The 25,562-nt window shown below is 46.2% G+C and overlaps 1 protein-coding gene across 4 annotated transcripts in view; it reads right to left on the bottom strand.

Annotated features, from left to right (window-relative positions):
• Positions 1-25,562, bottom strand: part of LOC149349292 (E3 ubiquitin-protein ligase KCMF1-like) — an 88,143-nt gene that overhangs the window by 5,263 nt on the left and 57,318 nt on the right. For 3 of the 4 annotated variants that reach the window (XM_089578232.1, XM_089578231.1, XM_089578233.1), the window contains 3 exons: positions 21,585-21,686; positions 10,465-10,624; positions 9,904-10,165 (listed from right to left, as the gene is read on the bottom strand). In XM_089578232.1, the coding sequence (XP_089434358.1) occupies positions 9,904-10,165; positions 10,465-10,624; positions 21,585-21,686 (524 nt within the window). The remainder of the gene's footprint in view (positions 1-9,903; positions 10,166-10,464; positions 10,625-21,584; positions 21,687-25,562) is intronic. The other variant, XM_089578234.1, reaches the window with a different exon arrangement.

Consider the following 25,562-nt stretch of genomic DNA (forward strand, 5'->3'; position numbering starts at 1 on the left):
CTGTATACATGATGCTGTTTTGATGTTTTCATTTGTTATTTTCTGTACCGCAACACAAATGGCATAACACTCAGCGGTGAAAACTGTAGCACATGAGGGCAGTCGTACTGCATTTTTATTTTTTCTTTGTATTACTGCGCTTCCTACATGAGCATGAGTTTTTGACCCATCAGTATAAAATGCAGTATAATTTCTGTATTTTTCTTGTAGTGCTAGATATTCTTGTATTATATGGTCATGTGGTGTACAGGTTTTCTTGAGGCGTGTTAGTGTGACGCCACACACTGTGGGGAGAGTGTACCACGGTGGTAGCGCTTCGTGTCTTGGGGCAATGCTTTTAATTTCATTTAGTATGTTTAGAGCTTGGCATTTTTCTTCGAAACGCAAGAGCAACGGCTTAATCGCGTGAGGCTTGTTGTTGAAGAGTATTCGAGATGGGCATTTCGTGACAATTGGGTAACAAGGATGTTTGGGCTGAGAAAGGATTTTGAGGATGTATGTACAAGTTAGTGCAGTTCTTCGATCTTCTAATGAAGGTTCATTAGTTTCCACATACAGACTTGCTATTGGGGAAGTTCCGTAAGCATTGGAAGACAACCTTAAACCAAGATTGTGGACAGGATCCAGTCGTTTTATGTAGGATGGTCTTGCTGAGCCATATACTATGGACCCATAGTCTAACTTAGAGCGAACCAGAGAACGATATATATGTAATAGGCATGCCCTATCAGACCCCCAGTGTTTTCTTGACAGTAGTTTCAGCACATTGAGGGCCTGGGAAGCTTTTTTCTTTAAGCTGTTTATATTGTCACGGCTTGACGTACAGGCCGGCGGCGAGAACGGGTGAAGACAGGGAGCACAGAAAAACAGGGAGGTCCACCAGCAGCAACGTCGTCGTCGGCGCGCGGCAAAACACACCTCGTCTTTATCTTCCACTCGCGACAATATGTGGCAAGAAAGTGAGCTTTTTATCGAAAGTTACCCCTAGAAATGTATGCTCTTGTTTGACATGTAGTGGGGTTTGGTTTAGATATAGTGTGGGGTCAGCCTGTAGGCCTCGTCTCAGAGAACAGAACCGTTACTGTTTTCTGAGGAGAAAATCTAAATCCGTTTTTATCTGCCCAGGTAGCCAGTTTATTTATTGTTATTTGTATCTGTCGCTCACAAGTAGGTATGCTGGAAGACGTGCATGCTATTTGGAGGTCATCTACGTAAACTGAGTACATTATGGATTTTGGGATTATTTTTCCTATGGAGTTCATTTTGATGACAAATAAGGTCGTGCTGAGGATGCACCCCTGGGGTACGCCAGTTTCTTGAATGGAAGTGTTGGAGAAGGTTGCGCCTAGGCGGACTCTGAACGTGCAGTTGGTTAGGAAGTTGCTCAAACAGCTCAGCATCCTGCCGCGGATACCTAGGCCCGCTAGGTCACGGAGGATACCGAACCTCCACGTGGTATCGTAAGCCTTCTCCAGGTCGAAGAAGACCCCGATACAGTGTTGGTTGTGGATGAGCGCTTCCCGGACTGTGTTCTCAAAGCGAACAAGGTGATCGGTTGTGGAACATGTCTTTTTAAACCCGCATTGGTGTATATCTAAAAGTTGCCGGGACTGAAGTATGAAGGTTAATCTGATGTTTAGAATGCTTTCGAATGATTTTGCTATACAGCTAGTGAGTGCTATTGGCCTCTAACTGGTGGGACTAGTCGGTGGTTTGCCAGGTTTTAGGAAGGGTACTATAATTGCTTCTTTCCATGCTTGGGGGATTTCTCCACTCATTCATATTTTATTGAAAAATTTTAGGAGAGCCTCTATGGCATTCTAAGAGAGGTGGGCAAGCATGGCATAATGTATATTGTCTGGGCCTGGTGCTGTCTTTTTACCAGATGTTAGTACTGTGTTTAGTTCTTGCATTGTAATAAGCTGATTGTAGTCTTCATGTATGCATGTTCCAAAGGGAAGTTTTTGTTTTTCTACTATTGTTTTGTGCTTTTGTAATGTGTGTGTGTAGTTGGATGAGCTTGAAACTGTGGAAAAATGCTCACCCAATATGTTGGCCTGCTCTTCTAATGTTGTTTGAGTACCGGGTGTTATTAGAGTTGGAAATGTGAAAGGAGTAAAATTTCCTGTGAATTTCCGCACCTGCTCCCACATTTTTTTTGATGTGATCTGGCTGTTTATTGATGAAACATAATTCTGCCATGATGCTTTTTCGGCATTTCGACGTACACACCGAGCCCTAGCTCTTGCTTTTTTACTCTTGCTTTTTTAAAGTTAATAAGGTTTTCCTGCGTAGGGTATCTGCGAAATGTACCCCAAGCTTTGTTTTGAGGTTTTTTTGCCTCTTTGCAATCTTGAGTACACCACACTTTGTTTCTGTCGTACTATTCCTGAAGATTGAGGTATAGCTAAGTGTGCGGCAGCGAGAATACAAGTTGTGAACTTTTCATTTATTTCATTGGCATTAAGATTCTCTAAAACAAATTTTTCTAAAGTGGCTTGTGTTCTAAAAAGTTGCCTATGGGATGGTAGCAGAAGAGTTAAGCCTCGATGTAACAAAGTCTATAAAATCCACTCAGACATTCTTGTCAGAGTTTTGTAGTAAAATACAGCAGGATTTTGATGACATGAATCTCATGGTATGGCGAAAAAATTTATAACATCGAAAATTTTTTGTCATCCGGAACGAACAAAATTGGTATGCAGAAGCATAGGAAATGCATTCACGCAGCCAAAGCACACTACTCACAGTGCATAAATTTCGTGTCAAGAGCGATGTCGGGGCAGCGTGCTCACTGCATGCAGGCAGTGGTTATTGCTTGAAAGTGTGGTCCCAGCTTGTGCATTCGTATCATCAGTAGTTGCATGGGACAGTGTTCAGAACATCCGACATCCCACACAACGAACTTTGTCTGGAGAATTTTATGAATTCGTGTCCATCGTGTTCGCATTACAGAGATTCTACTGTATAGGAGCCCCGTTACGTGTATGTCTGTATGCTAACGAGACAGAAGAGGTGGAGTTTTCTGGTGCCAGCAAGAGAGAGAGGACATGGGGACAGAAGGTTGCCTGCTGTGTAGTGAAGCGCTTGCAGGATCAAGACAGCGCAGTTATCGCGCACCGAGCCTCTATGAATGTGAAAGCATTTCTTGTCTCATGAGTGGCGTGTACGAGACCTGTCAGCAGAGCGTGACTGCATGAGAATGACATTCGAAAAATGAAATACGGCGGCACTGCGGTTTGAACCCACGCCCTCTGTGTGCCAGGCGGGCATGCAACGCATATGCCATGAAGGGTCATTGGTGTTAGAAGGGCACGAAGTGAATGCATTGCAGTGTGTACGACAGGAAAGTGCGTTGGGGATGTGTACTGATGTTTGACAACGATGATTTGCACAAACAAAAGTTGCTGACATCATCCAACGGTCACGTGACGAGTGCAACAGGACAACGATGACTTGCAAAAAAAATGTTGCTGACGTTCAAACATTTCTCCAACGCAGCAGACTGCAGTGCACTCCAATTTTTCTGAAGAGATTATATTTGTGTGGATCATGCAAACACGCGGCGATATTTGTTAACAGCCATTTCTGAGCACACACGACTAATGGAAGAGCAAGGAGTTTTGAGCCTGAATGTCCCTGTAATGGCAGTCCTTATTATGGCACGAGTGTACGGCAATTATAGGAGGAACGGGGGGAAGGGGGGATATAATGTTAATGACCCATGCCTTCGTTGAGACTGGAAACATGCATTCAACACGGGCGGACGGTAAGCACTGAACAGAATTGAACAAAATGGCTATCATAGTGGCTTTCCATTCATTTCCATCCACTGCTAATGAACAGAAAGTGCAAGGCTCCAAGAAAATGAGGGCAACTCATATTGTTCCTGCTTTTTACCTGTATACACTAATACAAATATTCATATCTAAAGTAGCAATAAAATTTATGACCACAAAAACACTCCAAATGAGAGCAGCATTAGCAGTGCGACAGTGAGAATGTTTCCAGCTTACTTGAGGTGCTCAACTAAAACAGTTGAACCTCTAGTATTGCTACTCATATGTTGTGCAAGTCTCCAACGTCAATGTCATTAATTTTAAATTTTCTCCAAAGCACACCGTCCGCTGCTCCGCATTTATCTAGCATGACAAACACCCACGCTGCGGCCCTGCAGGTGCTCCACCGGCCTGAGCGGTGGTCCATTTGCTTCGCTGGCGGATAGTACTACTGTGCCCAAACAAGTACAGGTTTTTCTGTAAGGAATCAAGGCTTTCAAATAACAATGACACATTGAAACCTGACAGTCTAATACTGTCACATGGACATTTCGAAGGCTCTTGAACCGATAGCCTATGGACCTTTTCACAAATTCTGAAGCGCCACCAAGCGGCCGCGCAAAGCACTCTGGGAAAACAGAGCGCCGCGCTCGCATCTTTTTGTCCGTCTCTTCGACTGCGCCTGATCACCAGAAAGCCTTTCTCTGCCATCTCGTCGCCATTGCTGTTTCTTATACCTGTGCTACACGGGAACGTTCGAATGACATTTGAGTAGAATTACATTCGAGAATTGGAATGACATTCGGACTCGATGGACGCGCACGGTGCTACACGACACTTTCCAAACCCATTCGAAAGCCTCAGCTCGTTTTCAGTGTACAACGACGACGACGGTCACACTACTCGGACAACAACACTATATATATCACGCTCAACAGCAGCATGCGATTATAGTGAAATATCTAGTTTACTATGATATGATTGCAGTGGGGCAAGTTTTTCAGGCCAACGACACTGACGAATCCGATCGGTGGACAGTCAGCCTTGTCGGCGGCTGAGTGAAAGCACAGTGATGAGGCGGCGATGTGAATATGTTCGCGCTTCTAAATGAGCTAAACGAACGGCTATATTTCATATGTGCACACCTGAACACTCCACAGCGATAAGCGCTTGCCAAATTAATTTCCGTCGACGACGACTCCCTTCCCTTCCGCGACGACTAGGCCTAGCGAGTCCGCAGAGTTGGATCTGTGATTGTGGCGGTTGTGAAGAGCGAATCACAAGCTTTAGTGAATGAAAATGGTCACTGAGTGTAGTTTTGGCAACAGTGACCTGAAATCAACTATTGCTTACATCGCAGGGCACGCATATGATGAACGGGAACCACCGGTGTGACCCAAACTGCCGAGCCGTGCTTTACGGCCAGCAGCAGTCGTCGCCGTCGCTAGCTTGTGGATAACAAGTTAGGCCGTTTCAGTTAAAGCGAACGGTCGCCAAACATACTTCTGGATAAAGTAGTTTAAAAAAAAAGTAATGGTCACGTCGGAGGAAACGGGGACAAGAAGCAAGAAGCGCCGGTCCTGCGCTATGTCAACAGCCCGCTGTCAAGTGTTTCTCAGGCGTGCGATCGCATCATCGCTTCCCACACATTATCACACTGTGTAAACAAGCACGGCTACAGCCGGTAAAGAAGAAAACAGGTTGTTTAATAGAACTAAAGTGCTGGCTGCGTTTTGTCATGAAAACGAGCACTAGCTGTTCGTATGCAGTGATGTAAACAACAGTATGAGTGCAGTCATCCTCATTGGCGCATTCATTCCCAGGGAAATTTCATGCTGACGCGGTTAATGTTCATTGGTGTAATATCTTCAAGCACTCCCTTAGAAAGAACACGAGCTATTTGCTAAACATGACACGGTTGACACAGTAAGCATGACACAGTTGGATGTTGCGTTCCGCGGCCATGGATCACCAGCCGAGTACCAGTAGACGCAAAGACCGGCGTTCGCCCAATACATGTATACGCAGAGCCCTCGCCGCTCATGTGGCCATGGTGGTGGTGAAAAACTTTATTCATAAAAGCCTAAAAAAAAAAAAAAATTATGCAGCAGCATTGCGGGCGGCCTTCAGGCTGCCGGTTGTGGCGTCTTGGCTGTACCTAGTCGCGACGTCCTCTGCCCCGGTCACCAGCCGAAGTTGGAGATTCGCATGTGCCCATCGCTCCGCGTCCCGCTGCTGCCCAGCTGCCCGAAATGGGTGTGCCCTTTTCATTTTGGGGCGTGTTATAGCTTCCAGGTGTGTTTTTCTTTGCTGCTGCTGTTGACAAGTCATCAGACAGCTTGGACTTGGACTGATCGTTCGGGCTCGTGTTGTTTCAACTTTAGCAGCAACTGCATATGCGTGCAACGTCGCTGCCATTTATTCGGAATGCAATAGTAGGCCTTTCCGACGCGAATAAGCGTCCATGCAAGGGGAGGGCGAAGTTGTTTCGCCGCCAACACTTCAGCCACCGCTTGGGCGTGTGGTGTGATGTTGCATAAGATCGCGCTCATATGGATGTTATGTACGATGAAAGGGGAAAGTTGGGCAAGCATTAGCAGCAGACAACCGTCTTATCTCGAAGCGATAGTCTTACCCGTAACCACAGCAGGCGTCCGTTCTGCATACACTCGGTGTGGAAAGATTGTGGGGAGACGATCCATGTATCCCTTGCGCCCGCTAGTGTCGAAATGCGTACCACATATTTTGTGGTGTTTCGAAGGCTTCCACAGGGTAAATCGCACTTGCGAACCTTGCCGATTTATCCTGCGCACCCATTCTAGCTTCGGCTTCTTGTCCTTGGGGATTACGTGGTATGAAATGTTGATGTCCTTTCTCGTGTTGTTACTACAGCGGGCACGCAGCACGTTTGACCGCCACCGCGATTCTCCTTTGCAGACATGTCGAATGTCTAAAAAAGTCCCCACAGAATTGCAGAAAGACTAACAGATAACCACCGCAGCAGTACGCTGCAACATTTTGCTAAGAGGCAACCAACAATGCGCACGAGAAGACGCACAATGCCTGAACACAGCGGCACAACACAGCAACATGCTTGACAGCAGCCGACATGGGAGGCGATCGCTCCTTTCTCCCATCATACTTTGCGCGGATCCGCTAGGGGATGGCACGGCGCTGCAATTTGTGGAAAGGTCTATTGCCTCAAAGGCCATTGAACGCTGCTACACGGGCGGTTTCAACGGCCATTGAGTCAATGGAGCAGCGCGGAACTCTACCCAGATTTCGAGGGCCTTCGAGCATTGCCCGCGGTTGCTAGCATTGCTTCGAGAAGCGCCGACACGCACTTTCCTGCATGATGCGTTCATAGTACAAAAGCAAGAACAAACATTAGTCTCCTAAACTTTAACGCAAGCAGTAAAATATTAGTCTGTACAATAATTTAAGAATTGTATCAAACTGCTTTAAAGTGCATTAATTTTATACTCTCCATCGCAGAACAGGGAAATACCAGCGGTATCACTGTTGGCAGAAAATTACAAAACTGCAACAGCAAATCATACAAAAGGCAGTGCCTTTTGAGACAACGCCAACGCAACTGGCCTTTAAAGATGCACTAAAGAGGAATCTGAATTCGGCTTTTTACTGCAGGGACTCTATCTACACGTTCCGAGCATCCTTAGAAACTTTGAATTATTGTCCTGTGCGGCCAATTTGCATAATTTAAATCAGATTAAATGTCCCAGCTCCCGCCTTTTTTTTGAACTCGCCACAGACAGTAGGAGGAGTCAACTAACGAGTGGAGTGCAGTCGCATGGCGGCTTTGCTTTCACTTTTATTTTGTTGTTTAGGCTTCCGATAATAAATAGATCCAGTCAGAGGCTACATAGCCGCAAATTAGGCGGACGGAAATAAAAATACATGTGGACTCTTCGCTTTCGCCGCGTATCACTCCACCGATGGCAGAGCAGCAAGGCGCCATGGGACTGGCTGAAGGGTTGGTTGACTTCTACCGTTGGTGAGTTAAAAAAAAGGCGGTAGCCCGGACGTTTAATCTGATATAAATTACGAAAATCGGCCGCACAGGACGATGATTCGAAGTTTCCAAGAATGCTCGGAACGTGCAGGTCGAGTTTCCACGGTAAAGAGACTAGTTCAAATAACTTTTTAGTGCACCTTTAATATTAACTAAAAACCTCCTATGACTAAAAACAAGTGCATTTCATCATTTAGTTTAGATTTATAACAACATTTTTGTTACCTATATATGCTTGTCATTTCTTGTTAACCGCTTGACTATGCCTGTTCTGCTAAGACCATACATGGTCTGCACTATTTGAAATAAATAAATGGATATTCGCAAAATTGAAAGTAGCGATTTTAGCGCCACACAAGCTTGGCGTAAGACACGAGAACCATTTCAATGGCCATTGGGATTTGCCATGTAGCAGCGACAACTCTTCCGAGTTAAAGGGGCCCAGAAACACAATCTTTTTTTTTTTTTTATTTATTAATACTGCAATCCCAGGAAGGGATTTTCGCAGGGTGAGCATACAGAATATCTTAGTTAACTGTTTTGCCTGTTGATTGCATACAGTGAGTTATAATGGTGCTATTAGCGTCGGTAATACCGCGCACATTCCGTTTTTTAATATTTTAATGTCCTCCCAAAAACAACTTCATGGCTCTGATGGTGTCGCCACACAGTGGTGGGTTTTTAGCAGTGGTTATGACATCACCTGGCGCGAGCTTGATGACTGGACAAACAGTAAATATACTGCAAATTGTGTGAATAAATAGAGACACAATTTGTCACCTGTCTGCGTTTTATATTAGATCAACAAAAACAATTTGTTTGCTTTAGATAAAAGCCCTGCAAAGCAAGTAAAATAAAAATACACCACCAGGGGCGCTCTGGCATGGAAACAACGCTGCCAGTCTCACAGAGAGCAGGCTACCATGGAGTACAAACTTCCGCGACGTGCTCTGGCTGGCTGTTTTGATTGGTTGCGCCAGGTGCCGTCATTGGGAGAGCGAAATAGGAGTGGGAAGCCCCGCCAAAATCGAGTTGAGGGCAGCGTTTTGTTTGCTTGTATTTTGAAATTTCTTCACTGAATAACTCCCGTTCCTGTGCATCGATTCCTGTAATTCTTTTTAAGTCAGCATCTGTGTGACATAAAGAACCCACCTGAAGTATAGCCGGTATTCCCCCAGGCAGTGTTTCGCAGCCCCTTTAAACAGCGATTGACTTCTCGACTTGATGGCCACTGACAATGGCCGCGTGACAGGAGTAAAATGCACGAAAAGCATAGCATACTGTTATGTGGTGGCCAGCCAAAGAATGGGATGCGATGAACGATGGCAAAGAGATGACTTAATGGCCACCGGTCTAGTGTGAGCAGTTTGTCCCGTGCCACTTCCAGCTTAGTCCTCTGTGCGACACTAACCAGTGCCACAATGTGATCGTCCCCATCGTGGACAGAGACGCGCGAAATGTTGGTGAGAAGTTGTGAAGTGTTGTCCGCCGCAATGAAAGAGACGAGCGAATTCCTAGGCCCTTGGACGCCATGGGATACTGTAAGCAGCGCCTCGAGTCGGTGGGGTTGGCAGGTCTGGCCATTGCGCCAGTTCATCGTGTCGGGTGGTCGGGGCAGGGGAGCAACAAGGTCAGTTCGAGTCTGGCAGGCTGGGGCACTGCCAGGCGGCCCGGACTAAGAACGCACAGCCGACAACCATCGCTGACGCAGGGCATCGAAGCTCCAGGACCAGGATGCCGACGAAACCTCACACGTCCACGAAATGTTATGTGGCAGCCAGCTGAAGAATGGGACACGACGAACAATGGCAAAGCGATGATTTAATGGCTGTCAGTTTAGTGCGAGCGCTCTCTCCCGTGCCACTGGTTGTCCTGGCCATCGTGCTTCGGTGGCCCCCGATAGTGTCACGAAGACGACGAAGCTGGCAGTGGCACGGGACAAAGCACTCACGCTATGCCGGCGGCCATTAGACCATCTCTTTGCCATCATTCTTTGGCTAGCCGCCATGTAACAATATTAATTACTGGTAAATATACTGTTCATGCAGACAAAAACATCAAAATAGAATGCAAGCAACTTTTGAAGCCCACCTGGAGAGCAGGAAGTGGGCGGCTGGGGCCTCCGTGCTGGGGGCGGGCGTGGTGGCTGCCTGAGGGCAGTGCAGGGTGGCGGCGGCTGGGCTGGCCAGGTGTGCCTGGCGGCGGGGCAGGCGCTCCAGCTGCTGGCGCGCTGCCTGTGCCTGCTGCCGCTCCAGCTGGAGCTGCATCTGCAGCTGCTGGATCTGCGACGTTGTGCTGGGTGCTGCCAGGGTAGCCGTGCGCCGAACACCCGATGACAACTGCGACAGCAGCTCTGCACGCAAGGAGTTCCCCTTGCTGCCTCCTCGTGCTTCCAGGCCTCACCACATTTATTTCTGCACACTCTTGTCCAGGGCTGCACAACTGTGCACTTCCCTGACCATGCCTCCAGGCAGCAACAATATTTGGCACCAGTTATGAATGACATCCATGCCCTACCTTTCATTTAATGGGACACTGAGGATTGCTCTCACTAAAAATTGAGTCTAATGCCAACTTTTATTTGTCCTCAGTATCCCATTAAGCTGGTGTACAATCAAACCAGTCTTGCTTCTCAGTCTACCCTTTACTCACCAGCGATAGGGTCCATTGAGTCTCGGTTGCTAGGAGACAGTGCTGAGAGGCCTCCCGTGGAAGAGAACTGCATCTGCGAGCGTCGAGCTCGAGCACTGCTCATGCCCCGGCCAGCTGGGTGAGGAATCCTCCGCACATGCCGTGATCCAGAGGGCTCATCCTGCACGATCAAATTGACACAAAAGGCTGCACCGGACTGTTTTGGATTGAGAGCGACTCACTATTTGGCTCCAGAACAACACTTGGCCGTACAACATCTCCAGAATCCATTTCAAGGTACTACTCAACGCGCAGCGACACGCACCTAATCCATGCCGTAATGCCCCTAAAATGCGTGTGGAAAAAAAAAAACGGTTTTGACAGCAAATGCAGCTAATGCATTTATTACGCGACCACATCCATTGTACGAGATCTCAGGAGTACAAGAAAACGCGTGCAGGCGCAGATTTTGAAACTGCGAAAGACCGAAACTGGCAGATTTTTGGAAAACAAAGGTTGTTCATGAACTATCCAGTCCAATCTGCCAATAGTCTGGCCAAATTTTACGAAGACGCTTCCGCTTCAATGAAATTTTTCACAGGTCCCGTGAATTTCGTTGAAGCGGGATTCGACTGTAAAACGTTCCTGGTGTCTAGAGGTCTTCCATTCACCCAGGACAGGCTTTACGAAGTATAGCTTGTTGTTCAATTCGTTACCCCAAGTTGTCTGCCATTTAGCCTTCAAATTACAGTGTATTAATTTCATGCAGTCTCTATAGGGCACGCAGACTTTCTTGATTGCATGAATGAGAGCTTGTGCAGTGCAGAAATGCTCTTTCATTTCCATCCATTTTAACATGGACGGGAACCCAGCAAAATTTTATGACATGCACCTGTGTCGAGATTTTTTCTATGTTGTTGTGTATTATGCTTCCTAATAAGGGTTCCATTGCATTTCTGGAATGTAGTGCTGTGAACAGACTAAGTGAATCGGCATAGATTATGCAGTTTTCAATACTATCATTCATTATTCTGTATACAGCCACAGAGACAGCATAACATTTGGCAAAAAAAATTTATGCACAGTTTGGAAGTTTCCTTGTATTACCGCGCTTCCAACATTCTGCTGTTTTTGAACAGTCAGTGTGAAATTCTGTGTAGTTCACATATTTTTCTTGTAGTGCCAGGTATTCCTGTATTATGCGTTCATGTGGTGTTTGTTTTTATAGGAAGTATGTCAATATGTTAGTTAGTTAGTTTATTGGGGTTTAACGTCCCAAAGCGACTCAAGCTATGAGAGATGCCGTAGTGGAGGGCTCCGGAAATTTCGACCACCTGGGGTTCTTTAACGTGCACTGACATGGCACAGTACACGGGCCTCTAGAATTTCTCCCCCAAAGAAATTCCAGCCGCCGCGGCCGGGATCGAACCCGCGTCTTTTGGGTCAGCAGCCGAGCACCTTAACCACTGAGCCACCGTGGCGGCTATGTCAATATGAAGTCACATACACTAGGAAGGCTGTACCATGGCGGTAGAAGGACATGCCTTGAGGCGAGATCAGGAAGGGTATCCAGCATTTCTAAGTTTTGGCAACTATCCTCGAAGTGGAGAAGCAGAGGTCGTATTGATTGTGGTTTATTGTAGAACACTGCTCAGGAGGTGCACTTTGTAACTAGTAGGTAGCATAGGTGCTTCAGTGCAGACCGTATTTTTAAGACATGAGCATGTAAGCATGGTTCTCATGTCTCCAAGGTAAGGTTCATTTTTTTCCACACAGATTATTTATGGGGCATGTTCTGTATGCACCAGTTGAGAGACACAAACCTATGTTTTGTACAGGATCCAATAGTTTAAGGTAGGAGATTTTGCAGACCCATACACAACGCATCCATAGTCTAAGGTAGACCGTACTACAGACCGGCAGACCTGTAAAAGACATGTTTTATGATCCCCAGTGCCTTCGTAACAGCACTTTGAGTATATTTAGGGACTGGCAAGCTTTCATTCTGAGGGTGTTTATCGGTGGCAGGAATGCGAGCTTTTTGTCAAATGTTACCGTAGTTACTCGAATCTAGGCAGACCCCTGAAATTCAGAAGGGCAGAAATTAATAAAAAAAAAAGTTTACTAGAATGTAAGCCGAACGAAAAAAGGCATTGACTGAGACTAGAGCATGCATACGCTCATCGTAGCACGTCCAATGCTCACTAATTGTAGTCTTCAGCAACACTGCCATCCTCTTTGTCGCTGGCTTCTTCCCACGGTGCGTTGTTCCTGCTTCTGTTCAGCGCGTTCGAGATGCCGCACTTTAGGAAGGACCCCATAATCAGTTCGGCCGGAATTTCGTCCCATGCCACAGCAACCCAGTTCGCCACTTGGCTGAGCGAAGCATGCTTCATGTGCCCGGTCTGTGTGAGCTGGTGGTCTTGCTCAGTCAGCCAGTCGTTGTAGTGCTTACGCAGCCTATCCTTAAACGGCTTGTTGATAGCAATGTCGAGTGGTTGCAGCTGGCTCGCCATACCTCCGGGTATTACCGCAATGTCCGTACCGCCTTCTGAAAGCACTGACTTCCCAGCATCTGTCAAGCAGCCGCGGTAGGAGCCAAGAACCAGGAGTGACTCCTTGAACAACACGGCCCTGGCATGGCATTGCCAAACGGTCTTCACCCAATCTCCGACAATGTAACCACTCATCCATCCATTCTCATTTTTAGGGAAAACCTCTCCAGCTGGAAGAGTCTTCTGTTTAGAAATGATGTTGGGCGGCACTTTTTGCCAATTGGAAGTGCAACATATTACAGTAACACGTTTCTTCTTGTACCCAGCAGTTTTTACTTTCACCTGTTTTGCGCCCTATTCACTGACTGTGTACGCCACAGGCATGTCAAAATACACCGGGGTATGATCGGCGATACCGATTTGGCCTAGTCTGTACTCCTTCTCCAGCCACTTCTTGATAACTAAGCGCTCGAATGCAACCAGCTTCACCTCTAAGTCAGGAGGCAAATTTTAGCACACGGAAGTCTGCCCTTCGCAGGCTGAACCCGAAACACTTCACAAAACAAGTGACCCAGCCCCTGCTGGCCTTAAATTGGGACCGTGTGATGCCTCTAACGTTTGCGATCTCCCTCGCCTTTGCCTGTACCATCTCCGTCATCACGGGCACTGCACATTCCCTTTGCTTCCTAAGGAAGTCGGCGACGTCCTTCTCCACCTCGTGGTGTCGCCCGCTCTTGAGTCCAGTGAAGGCCATTCGCTTTGCAGCACAGTTGAAAAGCTTTATCCGCTGCTTCCGCCACCGGTGCACGTTCTTCTCGTCCACGCCAAAGCTGCACTGGGCTTGTAGGTTTGAAGTTCTCTCAGCCTCCAAAACTACCTTCGGCTTAAAAGGCATCGCTTGGTGCACAACACGGGCGCTTCTCGAGGTCACGCAGTGACAACACAAGCAAGCACGGGGCGACGAGACCGTTCGAACAAGCAAAATCAGAGTTTTTAAATGATGATAGGCTAAAAGATATGCATGCAATTTGAAGGTCATCGACATATATGGAATACATAATGGACTGTGGAATTATTTTGGCTATTGAATTCATTTTTACTTACAACAAAGAGTGTTGTGCTTAAAATACACGCCTGAGGTACTCCAGTTTCTTAAATGTAGTTCCTTCAGAGGGTTGAGCCTAGGCGTACATAAAAAGAACGGTTGGACAGGAAATCATTTAAACAATTTAACATCCTGCCATACAGACCAAGCTCTGCTAGGTCGCAAAGAATGCCAAACTTCCAGGTTGTGTCGTATGCCTTCTCCACCTCGGAAAAAAAAAAAAAAAAATCAGCAAGGCAGTGTAGTGTACAAAAGCTCCTCTGACAGTACCCTCAAGGCGAACTAGATGATCAGTTGCCGAGTACGCTTTTTTAAAGCAACACTGATGGATGCCAAGAACTTTGCAGGATTCAAGGATAAAAGTTAATCATATTCAGGACGCTTTCAAAACATCTGACAAGGCAGCTGGTAAGAGTTACTGGCCTGTAACTATACTGGGAATATTGGCTATATATATATATATATTGGCTATTATATATATATATATATATTGGCTGGGAATATTGGAATATTGCTGGACAGGAAATCTACTACAGTGTGCATTAATGTCCGCTACTACCAGATATATAGTTCTGGTAACTGATTAAAAAGTGCTCCTAGATCATGAGGTGTTACAGTGAGGTGAGGCTGAAGATATATTGAGCATATTATGATTGTTTTTAAATGAAGAACGGTGACTGCAACTGCTTGATATTTCGTTTTGAGCTTGATTTTGCGGGTTGCAACACAGATCTGAGCTACAATAGCAACGCCTCCCAGTGCTGCCAACCCTAGAGATTTTTCCCTAGATCTAGGAAATTTGGATGTCATTCAAAGGAAAAGGGATTTTTTGTATACTCTAAGGAAATTTCATTTGCTCGGAGAGGTCTATTTTTTCTCTTAAATTGGGAAGACAGTACAAGCTTTTTGTTGTTTTTGCTCTACAACTGACGGATGCCCGCACAACACCGCCGCGCTCGAGTAAAGCTTGTCTAACATGCAAGTGAAAATGCTTTGTTGCTGCGACGCGAGAGCTGTTTAGAGCCATCGCGGCGGCTCCAGCAGACAGAGCGGCGATGTTCCAACAAGTTACAAATTTTTCGCCGCGCTGCGCTGCTGAATTTTGCAGTCGCTTGCATGCATGTGCACCATCCTTTGCGAGGACATAGTCGGACGTGTACGGTCCCTGACGTGGCCAGTGGCACCCGCTGCTGTGATCTGGTGCGCCACTGCCTTCCCTCAACACGCGCTCCCCTTCCTGACGCTGTATTTGGAGCTCGTTGCACGACGTGAAATTCTTATTTAGTAAGCATGTCTGCATTTTTATTTTGATAACTAGGAAAGAACAAGGGCGCCATTTTTTTTTTATAAAAGAGTGCCGTGTTGGAAATCTTAGCTAGTCTACCTAGGGGAACAATTTCCAGTTCAACCGCTGTGGTGGCCCAGTGGTTATGGCGCTCGGCTGCTGACCCAAAAGACACGAGTTCGATCCCGGCCTCGGAGGTCGAATTTCGGTGCAGGCAAAATTCCAGAGGCCCTACTGTGCGATGTGAGTGCTCGTTTAAGAACCCCAGGTGGTCGAAATTTCCGGAGCCCTTCACTACGGCGTCCCTCATAGCCTCATAGACGTTAGACCCTCCGAAATCATAAACCATAATTCCCAGTTCCACCACGACGAACAAAGTGAGTTGAGGTCACATGAGGCATACAGAAGCTGTAACAATGACTGCTTCATTATTTTAATTGACTCAAAACTGTTACGTCAGCCACCCTCTAGAGCAGTCGCAGCAAATGAACAAGCAGCTTTTATATCGCAGTTTCCGTACACTCCTCAGCGACCTCCAGGCATTCTGTACATGGTATCCTTCGGCTGAAGTATAAACCGACACAACATGAGGGAAAAAAATTCAGTTAATTCCACATACCGATACATGTTTACTAATATCTTGCGTGCAGTGAAAAAAAAAACCACATACACAATATAGAGCGTTTATTTTGCAATTTCCAAAGAGCACTACGGTTTATCTTGTAGCTTCGTTTAGAAGTTCTTCATTTCAAATTTACAGCTGATTTGCTTACTAACGTCTGGTAATAGGGTAGCAACATGATAAAACTTGCTACTATTTTTTGTATCTAGGGAATTTTCGTTTGCAAATTGGGGGAGAAGCCGCTCTGCAGGTTGGCAGCACTGACGCCTCCAGAGAGCCAACTCGCCTGCTCATGGTCATGGCAAGAGACTATACTCTTTAAAAATTACGTAAAGGTCCCAAGTTGGTCTCCTGTAGACACAGTGCTACAGGAGACAGAATTTAAGAGGTCTGTTGCATTGCTATATTTCTTTAGAATTCCATGGCAGTTCCAGTGGATAAGGAGCACCATGTTAACTTTGGGGGATGTATTCAGAACCTTGGGTCACTACTTGTTGAGGGCCCATTACTGGAGTTTTTTCTCGATCTAGAGAGCTCTGCCGCCTGCATGGCGGAGATGAGCTCTAATTAGTGCCCACTGCCTCTGTGCAGGCACTGAAGCTCCGTGGAGCACCCGTGGGCAGAGCCGTTGCGGTTTTCTCCCAAAGGGGTGAAGGCTTGGTGGCCGGGGGCCACTTTTGGGGGGTGGCATAGCAGCTTCTGCTGCATCTGCCAGAAGCACAGTTGGCCCCCTCCTCAGCCTCACAGTATGTGAGCTGGGCAGGTGCCGGAGACCGGTGTGGTGCACCGGGCCCACGCACCACATTGGCGACGTATGTATGGGCTGTGAAAGAGAATGTGCCCCCGAGTCACTGTGCAACACCTTCTTGCCTCTTTAAATGGCATATTCTCTTTGGTCTTTATGGTAATTGTTTCATTTTGTTTCTTCCAGGCAATACATGACTTTGATTAAGCAGCACGGTCACCTTCGCAGTCTGCGCAGCATGGCATGGCATCGCACTTGTTGAATTGATGACCATTTGCGGCACATTTGGCACAAGTACCGCGACTGTGGCAGCTTTGAGAGCCGTGGCCAAATTTTTGGCATTTGAAACAGCGCCGAAGGTTAGATACATATGGACAGACAGATTTTTACGTAGTCTGCCTCGAATGACTCGGGCAGGGTGCAGGAGGTGAAGGTAAGGACCGGGTTTTTTGTCGGAATTTCTATGTTTTCTTCGTGGATTTTAATTCTATGCATATTTGTCACATTCTGATCAGACAGTCTTTCAAGCATTTCTTCCTCTGTTACCTCTTTTGCTATCGCGTCATAGGCCATCGTTTGCACATGAACGATTCAAATCACCCGCGGAGAAAAAGCTCATTTCGGACGTGCTGTGCCATTTAGTTTGTGTGCTCGACAACTGCTCTTCCGATTTCAGTTTTTGTTTTGGTGTTTCAACATGAGGGGGCGCCGTGAAAAATAGAAATTTGAACGGCCGCAGCAGCGTCAGCCAGAAAAAATGGTGTCTGCATCGCCGCGCGCTCCTCGAAAGTGAAAGCTGACACCGAGCACGTCGGATTTCAGTTTTGACAGCGAGCCTTCCCCTCAGGGGCCTGGAACGTCAGCGCATACTTGCATGTAAGTTCTGTTTTCGTTTGCTCCGAGTTTTCTGCGGTGCATGCGGTTCGTAATTGATGACAGTGGTTTATTTTTGTGCTTCAGGGTCTTCACAATGTATGGTGAAGACAGACTGCCAAATGCTCAAGGCCGCGTCGCGTTTTTCAACCAAGACGATAGCCAGGTGTCCATATTGGCGCAATGTTGCGGAGCAGCGCTCGAAGATTCACTAGACCTCTCGACTTTTTTTTTGATGCCCTTCACGGTGGAATTAATGAAGACCAAATGCGAAAACACTAATAAGTTTGCATGGATGAAGATCTTGGACAGGAAAACATATGCTTGGTGTGACGGCTTATGGAAAGAGGTGAATCCCTTGGAGATGCCGAAGTTTATTGGAATTGTTGACCTGCCCCAACGATATCTCTGGATGTAGAGGAATAATCTATTCCGGCCTTCTGCCATCAAAAATCACTTCCCGAAATTGGTTTTTTGCTTTGTTTTGCACATAGCGGACCCGGGGGATTCAGTGGCGGCAGCATTTATTGGCAAGGCTTGGAAAGTGTCCTGGCTTTTGAACCACATCAATAAAACTTCTTCCATCCTGATATTCTAGAGCTTGTCTAAAATGCCAAATTTGATCAGCTGGCTTTCAGGGAGCAGCTCATTCAACAAACCTTTGGGTATGATGAGGTAAAAGAAGTCCAAGCCCCCAATCCTCCCATAGAATCCATTCGTCACCAGCCGAAAAAAAAAGGAAAAAAGAAACTGCAAGCTCGGCTATCAGAGAACAAAACCGGAACAAAAATCAAACGTTATGTGAAGCACCTGTAGTCTACCTCTGCTTCACATCTTCACCTGTTTGCTTTTCACAGTGGCACCTCAGTCATGACCCCTGACTTGACCAGTCATGGAAAGTGCAATAATTTTTCCTCATAGCTGAAACTGGGAAGAATGAGCTATAAACATGTGCAACACTTTGTATGCTCCAGTTTTCCTCCAATTAAGTTCTGGCTTAGTGCAGCCAATAATTTGTTTTTCCTCTATACTATTTTCGTGTTTTAGGCATATTTCACAAGCAAAGGTTCATGTGCTTTTGCACACATAACTCTGATGTTTGTTTCATTCAGAAGTGTAACTAATAAGCTAAAATTTCATGCATAGCAATATGCGCTTCATTTGCTACTTCTTGTGAAAAAAATTTCTTTTAAGTACACTCCAAATTGTCCATTTTTCCGCGGTAGCGAAAGAGTTAAGTGCAAAAAGTCACTGTCCGAGACGACACCGTGTACAGTGTTCAAAGATCTGTGTGCTGCCATGAAGACAAGGATATCACCGAAGGTTTCAATGTTTTAAGCTTTTATATCTGAGTTACATCAAGTAGTTCGAGCAAGAGGTCACAACAAGCTAATGTTGTTGTTTTGTGCTTAGGACCCAAGGAATCTGCTAGAACTTTTGAGACTAGATTTAGGTTTTCAGGTTTATTGGGGTTTAACGTCCCAAAGCAACTCAGGCTATGAGGGACGCCGTAGTGAAGGGCTCTGGAAATTTCGACCACCTGGGGTTCCTTAACGTGCACTGACGTCACACAGTACACGGGCCTCTAGAATTTCGCCTCCATCGAAATTCGACCACTGCGGCCGGGATCGAACCCGTGCCTTTCGGGTCAGCAGCCGAGCGCCGTAACCACTGAACCACCGCAGCGGGGCCTTTTGAGCTGGCTTTTCTTATTGTTCACCATGAGCGATATGTACTTTGGGCAGGTTGGTTTCTTTTAAAAAACTGAGATGTCTTATCGGTCCGCCCTCGTTTCAGAGGGCAATCCTTTGAAAGCAAAAAATGTGTTTCGTGGCCATGGTGCCAACCATGCACCACGAAACCCAACAAGGGGACAGGATGAATTTCCCCCGGTTGGGTTAGGCCACAGGTGCTGTCTGCAGGAAGCTGGGGCCAAAGTAGTGCCTCGGTGCCTCCACCGAGGGGCCTTAACTCTCTCGCTACCGCGGGAAAATGAACGATTTGGAGTGTACAAGTAACAAATGAAGCGCATATTGCTATGCATGAAACTTAAGGTTATTAGTTACACTTCTGAATGAAACAAACATCACAGTTGTGTGTGCAAAAGCACATGAACCTTTGCTTGGGAAATATGCCAAAAACATGAAAATAGTATAGAGGAAAAACAAAAATTACCGGCTGCACTAAACCAGAACTTAATTGGAGGAAAATTGGAGCATACAAACTGTTGCACATGTTTACAGCTGTCATTCTTCCCAGTTTCAGACGAAAAATTATTGACTTTTCTATAGCCGGTCAAGTCAGGGGCCATGACTGTGGTGCCACTGTGGAAAGCAATCAGGTGAAGATGTTTGGTTTGGTTTATGGGGTTTAACGTCCCAAAGTGACTAAGGCTATGAGAGACGCCGTAGTGGAGGGCTCCGGAAATTTCGATCACCTGGGGTTCTTTAACGCGCACTGACATCGCACAGTACACGGGCCTCTAGAATTTCTCCTCCAAAGAAATTCCACCGCCACGGCCGGGTTCGAACCCGCGTCTTTCGGGTCAGCAGCCGAGCACCATAACCACTGAGCCACCGCGGTGGCAGGTGATGTGAAGCAGAGGTAGACTTGACAGGTGCTTCACATAACATTTGATTTTTATTCTTGTTTTGTTCTCTAATAGCCTCGCTTGCAGTTTCTTCTGCTTTCTTTTTTCGGTTGGTGACGAATGGATTCCCTGAAAGCCTGCTCCCTGAAAGCCAGCTTATCAAATTTGGCATTTTAGACAAGCTCTAGAATATCAGGATGGAAGAAGTTTTATTGATGTGGTTCAAAAGCCAGGACACTTTCCAAGCCTTGCCAATAGATGCTGCCGCCACTGAATCCCCCGGGTTCGCTATGTGCAAAAAACAAAACAAACAGAGCAAAAAACCAATTTCGGGAAATGATTTTTGATGGCAGAAGGCCATAATAGATTATTCCTGTATTTCAATAGAGATACTGTCGCAGAAGGTCAACAATTCCAATGAACTTCAGCATCTCCAAGGGATTCACCTCTTTCCATGAGCTGTCACGCCGAGCGTATGTTTGCCTGTCCAAAATCTTCATCCATGCATACTATTAGTGTTTTCACACCTGGTCTTCATCACTTCCGCCGTGAAGAGCATAAAAAAAAAGTTGAGAGAGGTCGAGTGAATCTACGAGCGCCGCTCCACAGCGATGTGCCGAAATGGACACCTGGCTGTCGTCTTGGTTGAAAAATGCGACGCGACATTGAGCATTTGGCAAACTGTCTTCGCCATACGTTGTGAAGACCCTGAAGCATAAAAATAAACTACTGTCATCAATTACAAACCGCATGCACCGCAGAAAACACAGAGCGAACGAAAACAGAACTTACATGCAAGTACACACTGACGTTCCAGGCCCCTGAGAAGAAGTCTTGCTGTCAAAACTGAAACCCGATGTTTGTACATCATTGCCTGACTCATAACCGCTCCTTTCATCGCAAAAAACAAAACCGGCTGAAGTGCTTGGTGTCGGCTTTTGTTTTCGAGGAGCATGCGGCGATGCGGATGATATTTTCTCCGGCGGATGCTGCTGCGGCCGTTCGAAGTTTTATTTTTCACAATGCCCCCTCATGCCGAAACACTGAAACCAAAACAGCAATCAAAAAAGCAGTTGCTGATTTCACAAACTAGATGCAGCACGTCCACAAAGCTCCGGACTGCACAATTTTCGCGTGCGATTTCAATCGAACACGGGTGTTCGATGGCCTATGGGATGGTAGCGAAAGAGTTAAAGGCCCAAACATTTGGCATTGGCTTAACCACCAGGATCCCCTTTCCTCCGGACACGGCGCTTCCACGCACGGCTAAGCATGGGTGCTCGGGCCCGTGATGGCGCACTCATCATCCCCCTGCGGGGATGTCCCCGAGCAACACACCATCACCTGCATGTTGCAGGACACAAAAGGAAGGCCTCCGAAATTCACTACACCACCCCCAGCGAAGAACATGCTTGTGCAACCTTACCAAGTCTCGGTTGGCTCTGTGCTCTAAGCTCAGGTGGGTCGCGAAATCTTCGGTTACATGGTTTGGCTCTCCTCCAGGCAATGCAGCACACACGGGACACACCTGGAGAACCCAACAGTCGCCACATCAGAAATGACTACATTCCAGATAAAAAACACCAAGGCACCAAACAGGGCTGGTCACAATCCATTGCGATGACACAAATCCAGTTTGTAAGACAATGGTTTGGTTTATGGGGTTTAATGTCCCAAAGAGACTCAGGCTATGAGAGACGCTGTAGTGAAGGACTCCGGAAATTTCGACCATTTAATGCACAAGAACTAAGAAACTATACAGCAGCACTGCAAGAAATGTCAAAAGTTGGACCTGCATCACAAAGCAATTTTTCAGGAAAAACTGGACAATGACACAGCACCAGTCATTTACATTGTCAAGCAAAATAGACAGCAGGGACGACTGAATGACTCAACGTCTGACTGACAGCAACCAGTCAGTTGCCTGTGACCAAGTTCAGGACAGAAAAAGAAGATCCAAGACACAAAAGGGGCAAAAATGTGCTCCCAACATAAGCCATCTTTACACAATCAACTGGATACTGTGACAGCACGATCCTACAATTCAGCATAAAGCTGCACATTTCAGTGCAATGAACACAAAAGAAACAGTGTGCGATGGTATTCTTTAAATGACCACACACACCTAATTTTAGTTGCATGTTTTCTCCTCTGCAACGATGCACAAGACATTATGATACATGGATCACTCCGTGGCAAAGTACAACCTCGTTAATTCAGAAAACTTCACAGGGACCAGGAAAAATGTCTGGAATACCCGAAGGTCTGAATTTATACATTTACTCACACCTGAAATGCCCCTATTGGGGTATTTCAGGTGTGAGTAAATGTATAAATTGCAGTTCTTCCATAAGCGTTTCAATGAATGCTTTGAAGTGTGCTGGATGAGTGTGACAGTCCCTTGCTGTCTGGATGAAGAAAGCGTTCAGATGCACACTGGTATATGCAGAAGGTGCAGACTGCTTTACTGTGATTCAGATGACGAGAAACACTGTGAGCAGGTGTCATGGATGAAGAAGAAAGCGTTGAGATAGACTGCTTTACTGCAATTAAGACAATGAGTAAGCAGCCATGATGACAGTTTGTGAAAAAGACATCAATGCAGAGCCAACAAAAATGCCCCCACCACTACGCTTTCTCATTGATACGTTGGACCATAGCATGTGTTGCATCATCCTGGCATTCACTACACCCCATTAACCACTTTTCACCAATTCTGACCTCCTCTTCTCTCATTGGTGTAGCCAACTTGAACCAATCAGGTGCGTTGAGTATTCATGTGCTAGGACGCACCCTACCAACGACGCTGAATTCCTTTCCTTCTCTTGCAGGTAACGGCGCCAATGCTGCTCAAGCCAGCTGTGCTTCCTGCAGTCGCTGTCCATGCACAGAGGTCCCCCCACACACGCACTACTTTCGTCAGCAGGTGGAGCGAATGGTCGCTTTCATGGCACGTGAGCGAGGAGCCCTGCCTACCACTTCGCTCCATCGACACAGTCACCTCGAACAGTCCGCAAGATGAGGGTGATGACCCTCCCTGCCATCTCCAGCACACACCTGGAACGTTAGTTTAAAGGCGCAAAAGCAGCTGAGGCTATGATGTGCCAAACACAGCGTCAGAGTGACTTGTGGGTAAGGTGTTAATGCCTAAAGTTTGTTTAAAATGGCTGCTCCCTTGAAAAATTTAAAAATATGCGATAAGTAAACAAGAGCTTCATCACCTGAAAGTAAAATGGGGTGTAAAGGAATGTATTCGTTGTAAATTGATGTAAAATACATTTTTCTTACTCCAAGTTTTGCGCAGGAAATTAAAATGCGGTTTATAGTGAGTTCACCACCACACAATTCACAGAAAGGTTTGTCAGCAGTGTGTAAGCTGCGAGTGTCCAATGCGAAGCCAACATAAAGTAACTTCTGTAAAACATTCCCGATGTCTACTTGATTTCCATTCGCCTAAAATGGGCTTTACAGAATGTAGTTTGTTGTTTACCTGCTCTTCCATGCAGCTTGCCACTTATTTCTGAGTTTACTGTACACTGACTTCAAATCATCCCTGTGCGATATGTTCACATGTTGTATTTGACCAAGTCTTACCTGTGCTGCGCATGCATCTGCTTTCTCATTGCCCACAATTCCGGCACGGCTAGGGACCCAGCAGAATTTAATGTTTTGTGATTTTAACTATGTTGTGTATGATGTTTCCTATCATGGGTTCAGAGTGCCGTGCTTTCAGCATGCATGCTAAGGGAATACATGATGTTCCCTCTTACTATTTGCTCCACAGCCACAGAGATGGCACAACACTCTGCAGTAGAAACCAATGCACCCTTTACTTAACTACTGCGCTTCCAACATATGGTTCTGTTTTTGAGCCATCAGTATAAAATGCAGTGTAGGCGTCATTTTTATTGCAGAGCATAGAATTCTTCCATGTGGCGTTTGTGTCAACGTGTCAGTGTGAAGTCGCATACAGAAGGGAGGCTGTACCATGGTGGCAAACATTCATGTCTTTGTGTAATCTTCGGTAGGGCATCAAGTACTGCTAACTCTTCACATTTACAGTGGTGCTCCAGCCATTTCAAATTCTGGAGCAATTTTTGGAGCAGAAAAATATCTATTCTGGAGCACATTTGTATCAGAACGATAACCCTGGAGCAACATGGGAACAGCATGAACGGAATAAAGGAGTCACAAAGAGTTTGTTCCTAACGAGATAAGGTTCAGCCATGCGTAGCTAGGAAAAAAACAATCACAAAAACAGAGAAAATATTTTATTAATGCTCACACTGCCTTGCACGCAAGTTCAACCAAGTGTGCTTGACTAAAAGTCCAGAGAACACGTTTACTAGAATCATTCTTTTTTCATGTTGGCTCTACAGTTAAACGTGGTCATAACGAAATTTTTAAAAGTGAGATTTTTCTTTACATTTTTCTTTACAACCACGCGGCAGTGACGGCCGCGCACTGCTCTTGTCTTTTCTTTTTTGCTATGCCCTATCATTTTTCGCTGCTTTTGAGCATGAACAGTTGTAACGCCATGTGGTATGACGTTCCTAAAGAGAAAGAGCCGGAGATGCGCCAACGGCGCTGGAGCACGGCGCGTTGCGCCAACTGCAGCGGCTCGATGCGATTGGCGTTCCTCTCATGTCAGTTCGTGCTTTATCGTCACGGAACTTTCGCGTGGTTCTAACAAATTTTGAGTGGCTCAGCACTAACAGAGAGAGGGCGTAGCCAGTTCGTTACATCAAGGTCAACTCCCGCAACACCTTTACTACATGAAGGTCTGAAATCACGCGCTTCAATGGGGGCAGCGATGGTCTTTATGACTAGGCTTCACCGGACGCTCTCTGCTCAGTTTTTTCCCCTACGAGAGGCGGCGTCAAAAAATGTGAAGTAACAGCCTCTCCCGAGTTCTTTCCTTCCTCCATAAAAACTGGCCGCTAAATTATACCACAAGGCAGCCCACCAACGCCCTAGGTTGCCAACTGCGAAAACATTTTAGTAGGTTGTCAACCGAAATCCTGAATGGCTCAATATAGTTGCTTTCCCGCGACCGTATCTTCTTTTCGGAGCAGCTAAGGAGCAATATTGATCAATTTGTCACTTTTGGAGCAGACTGGTGCAGCAAAATGTAAATGTATCAAAATGGAGCAAATGGAGCAGCTGGAGCACCACTGCATTTATGTTTCAAGCGCAGTACTAAAGGCCTGTTGAAAAATCTTTTCTATACGCACTTAGTGACAATGAGATGTCAGAGGGGAGAGAAGGAATTTTTTTTAGACGTATGTGCATGCAACTGAGATTCTTCGATCCTCTAGAACGAGCTCATTAGTTTCAACTTAAAGGCTGGCAAACCAAGATTATGAACAGGGTCTAATTGTTTCAGGTAGGATGCTCTTGCTGA

The sequence above is a fragment of the Amblyomma mixtum genome, chromosome 3 (genome assembly GCF_055824585.1).
Source record: "Amblyomma mixtum isolate Tamu chromosome 3, ASM5582458v1, whole genome shotgun sequence".
In the NCBI taxonomy this organism is placed as follows: domain Eukaryota; kingdom Metazoa; phylum Arthropoda; class Arachnida; order Ixodida; family Ixodidae; genus Amblyomma; species Amblyomma mixtum.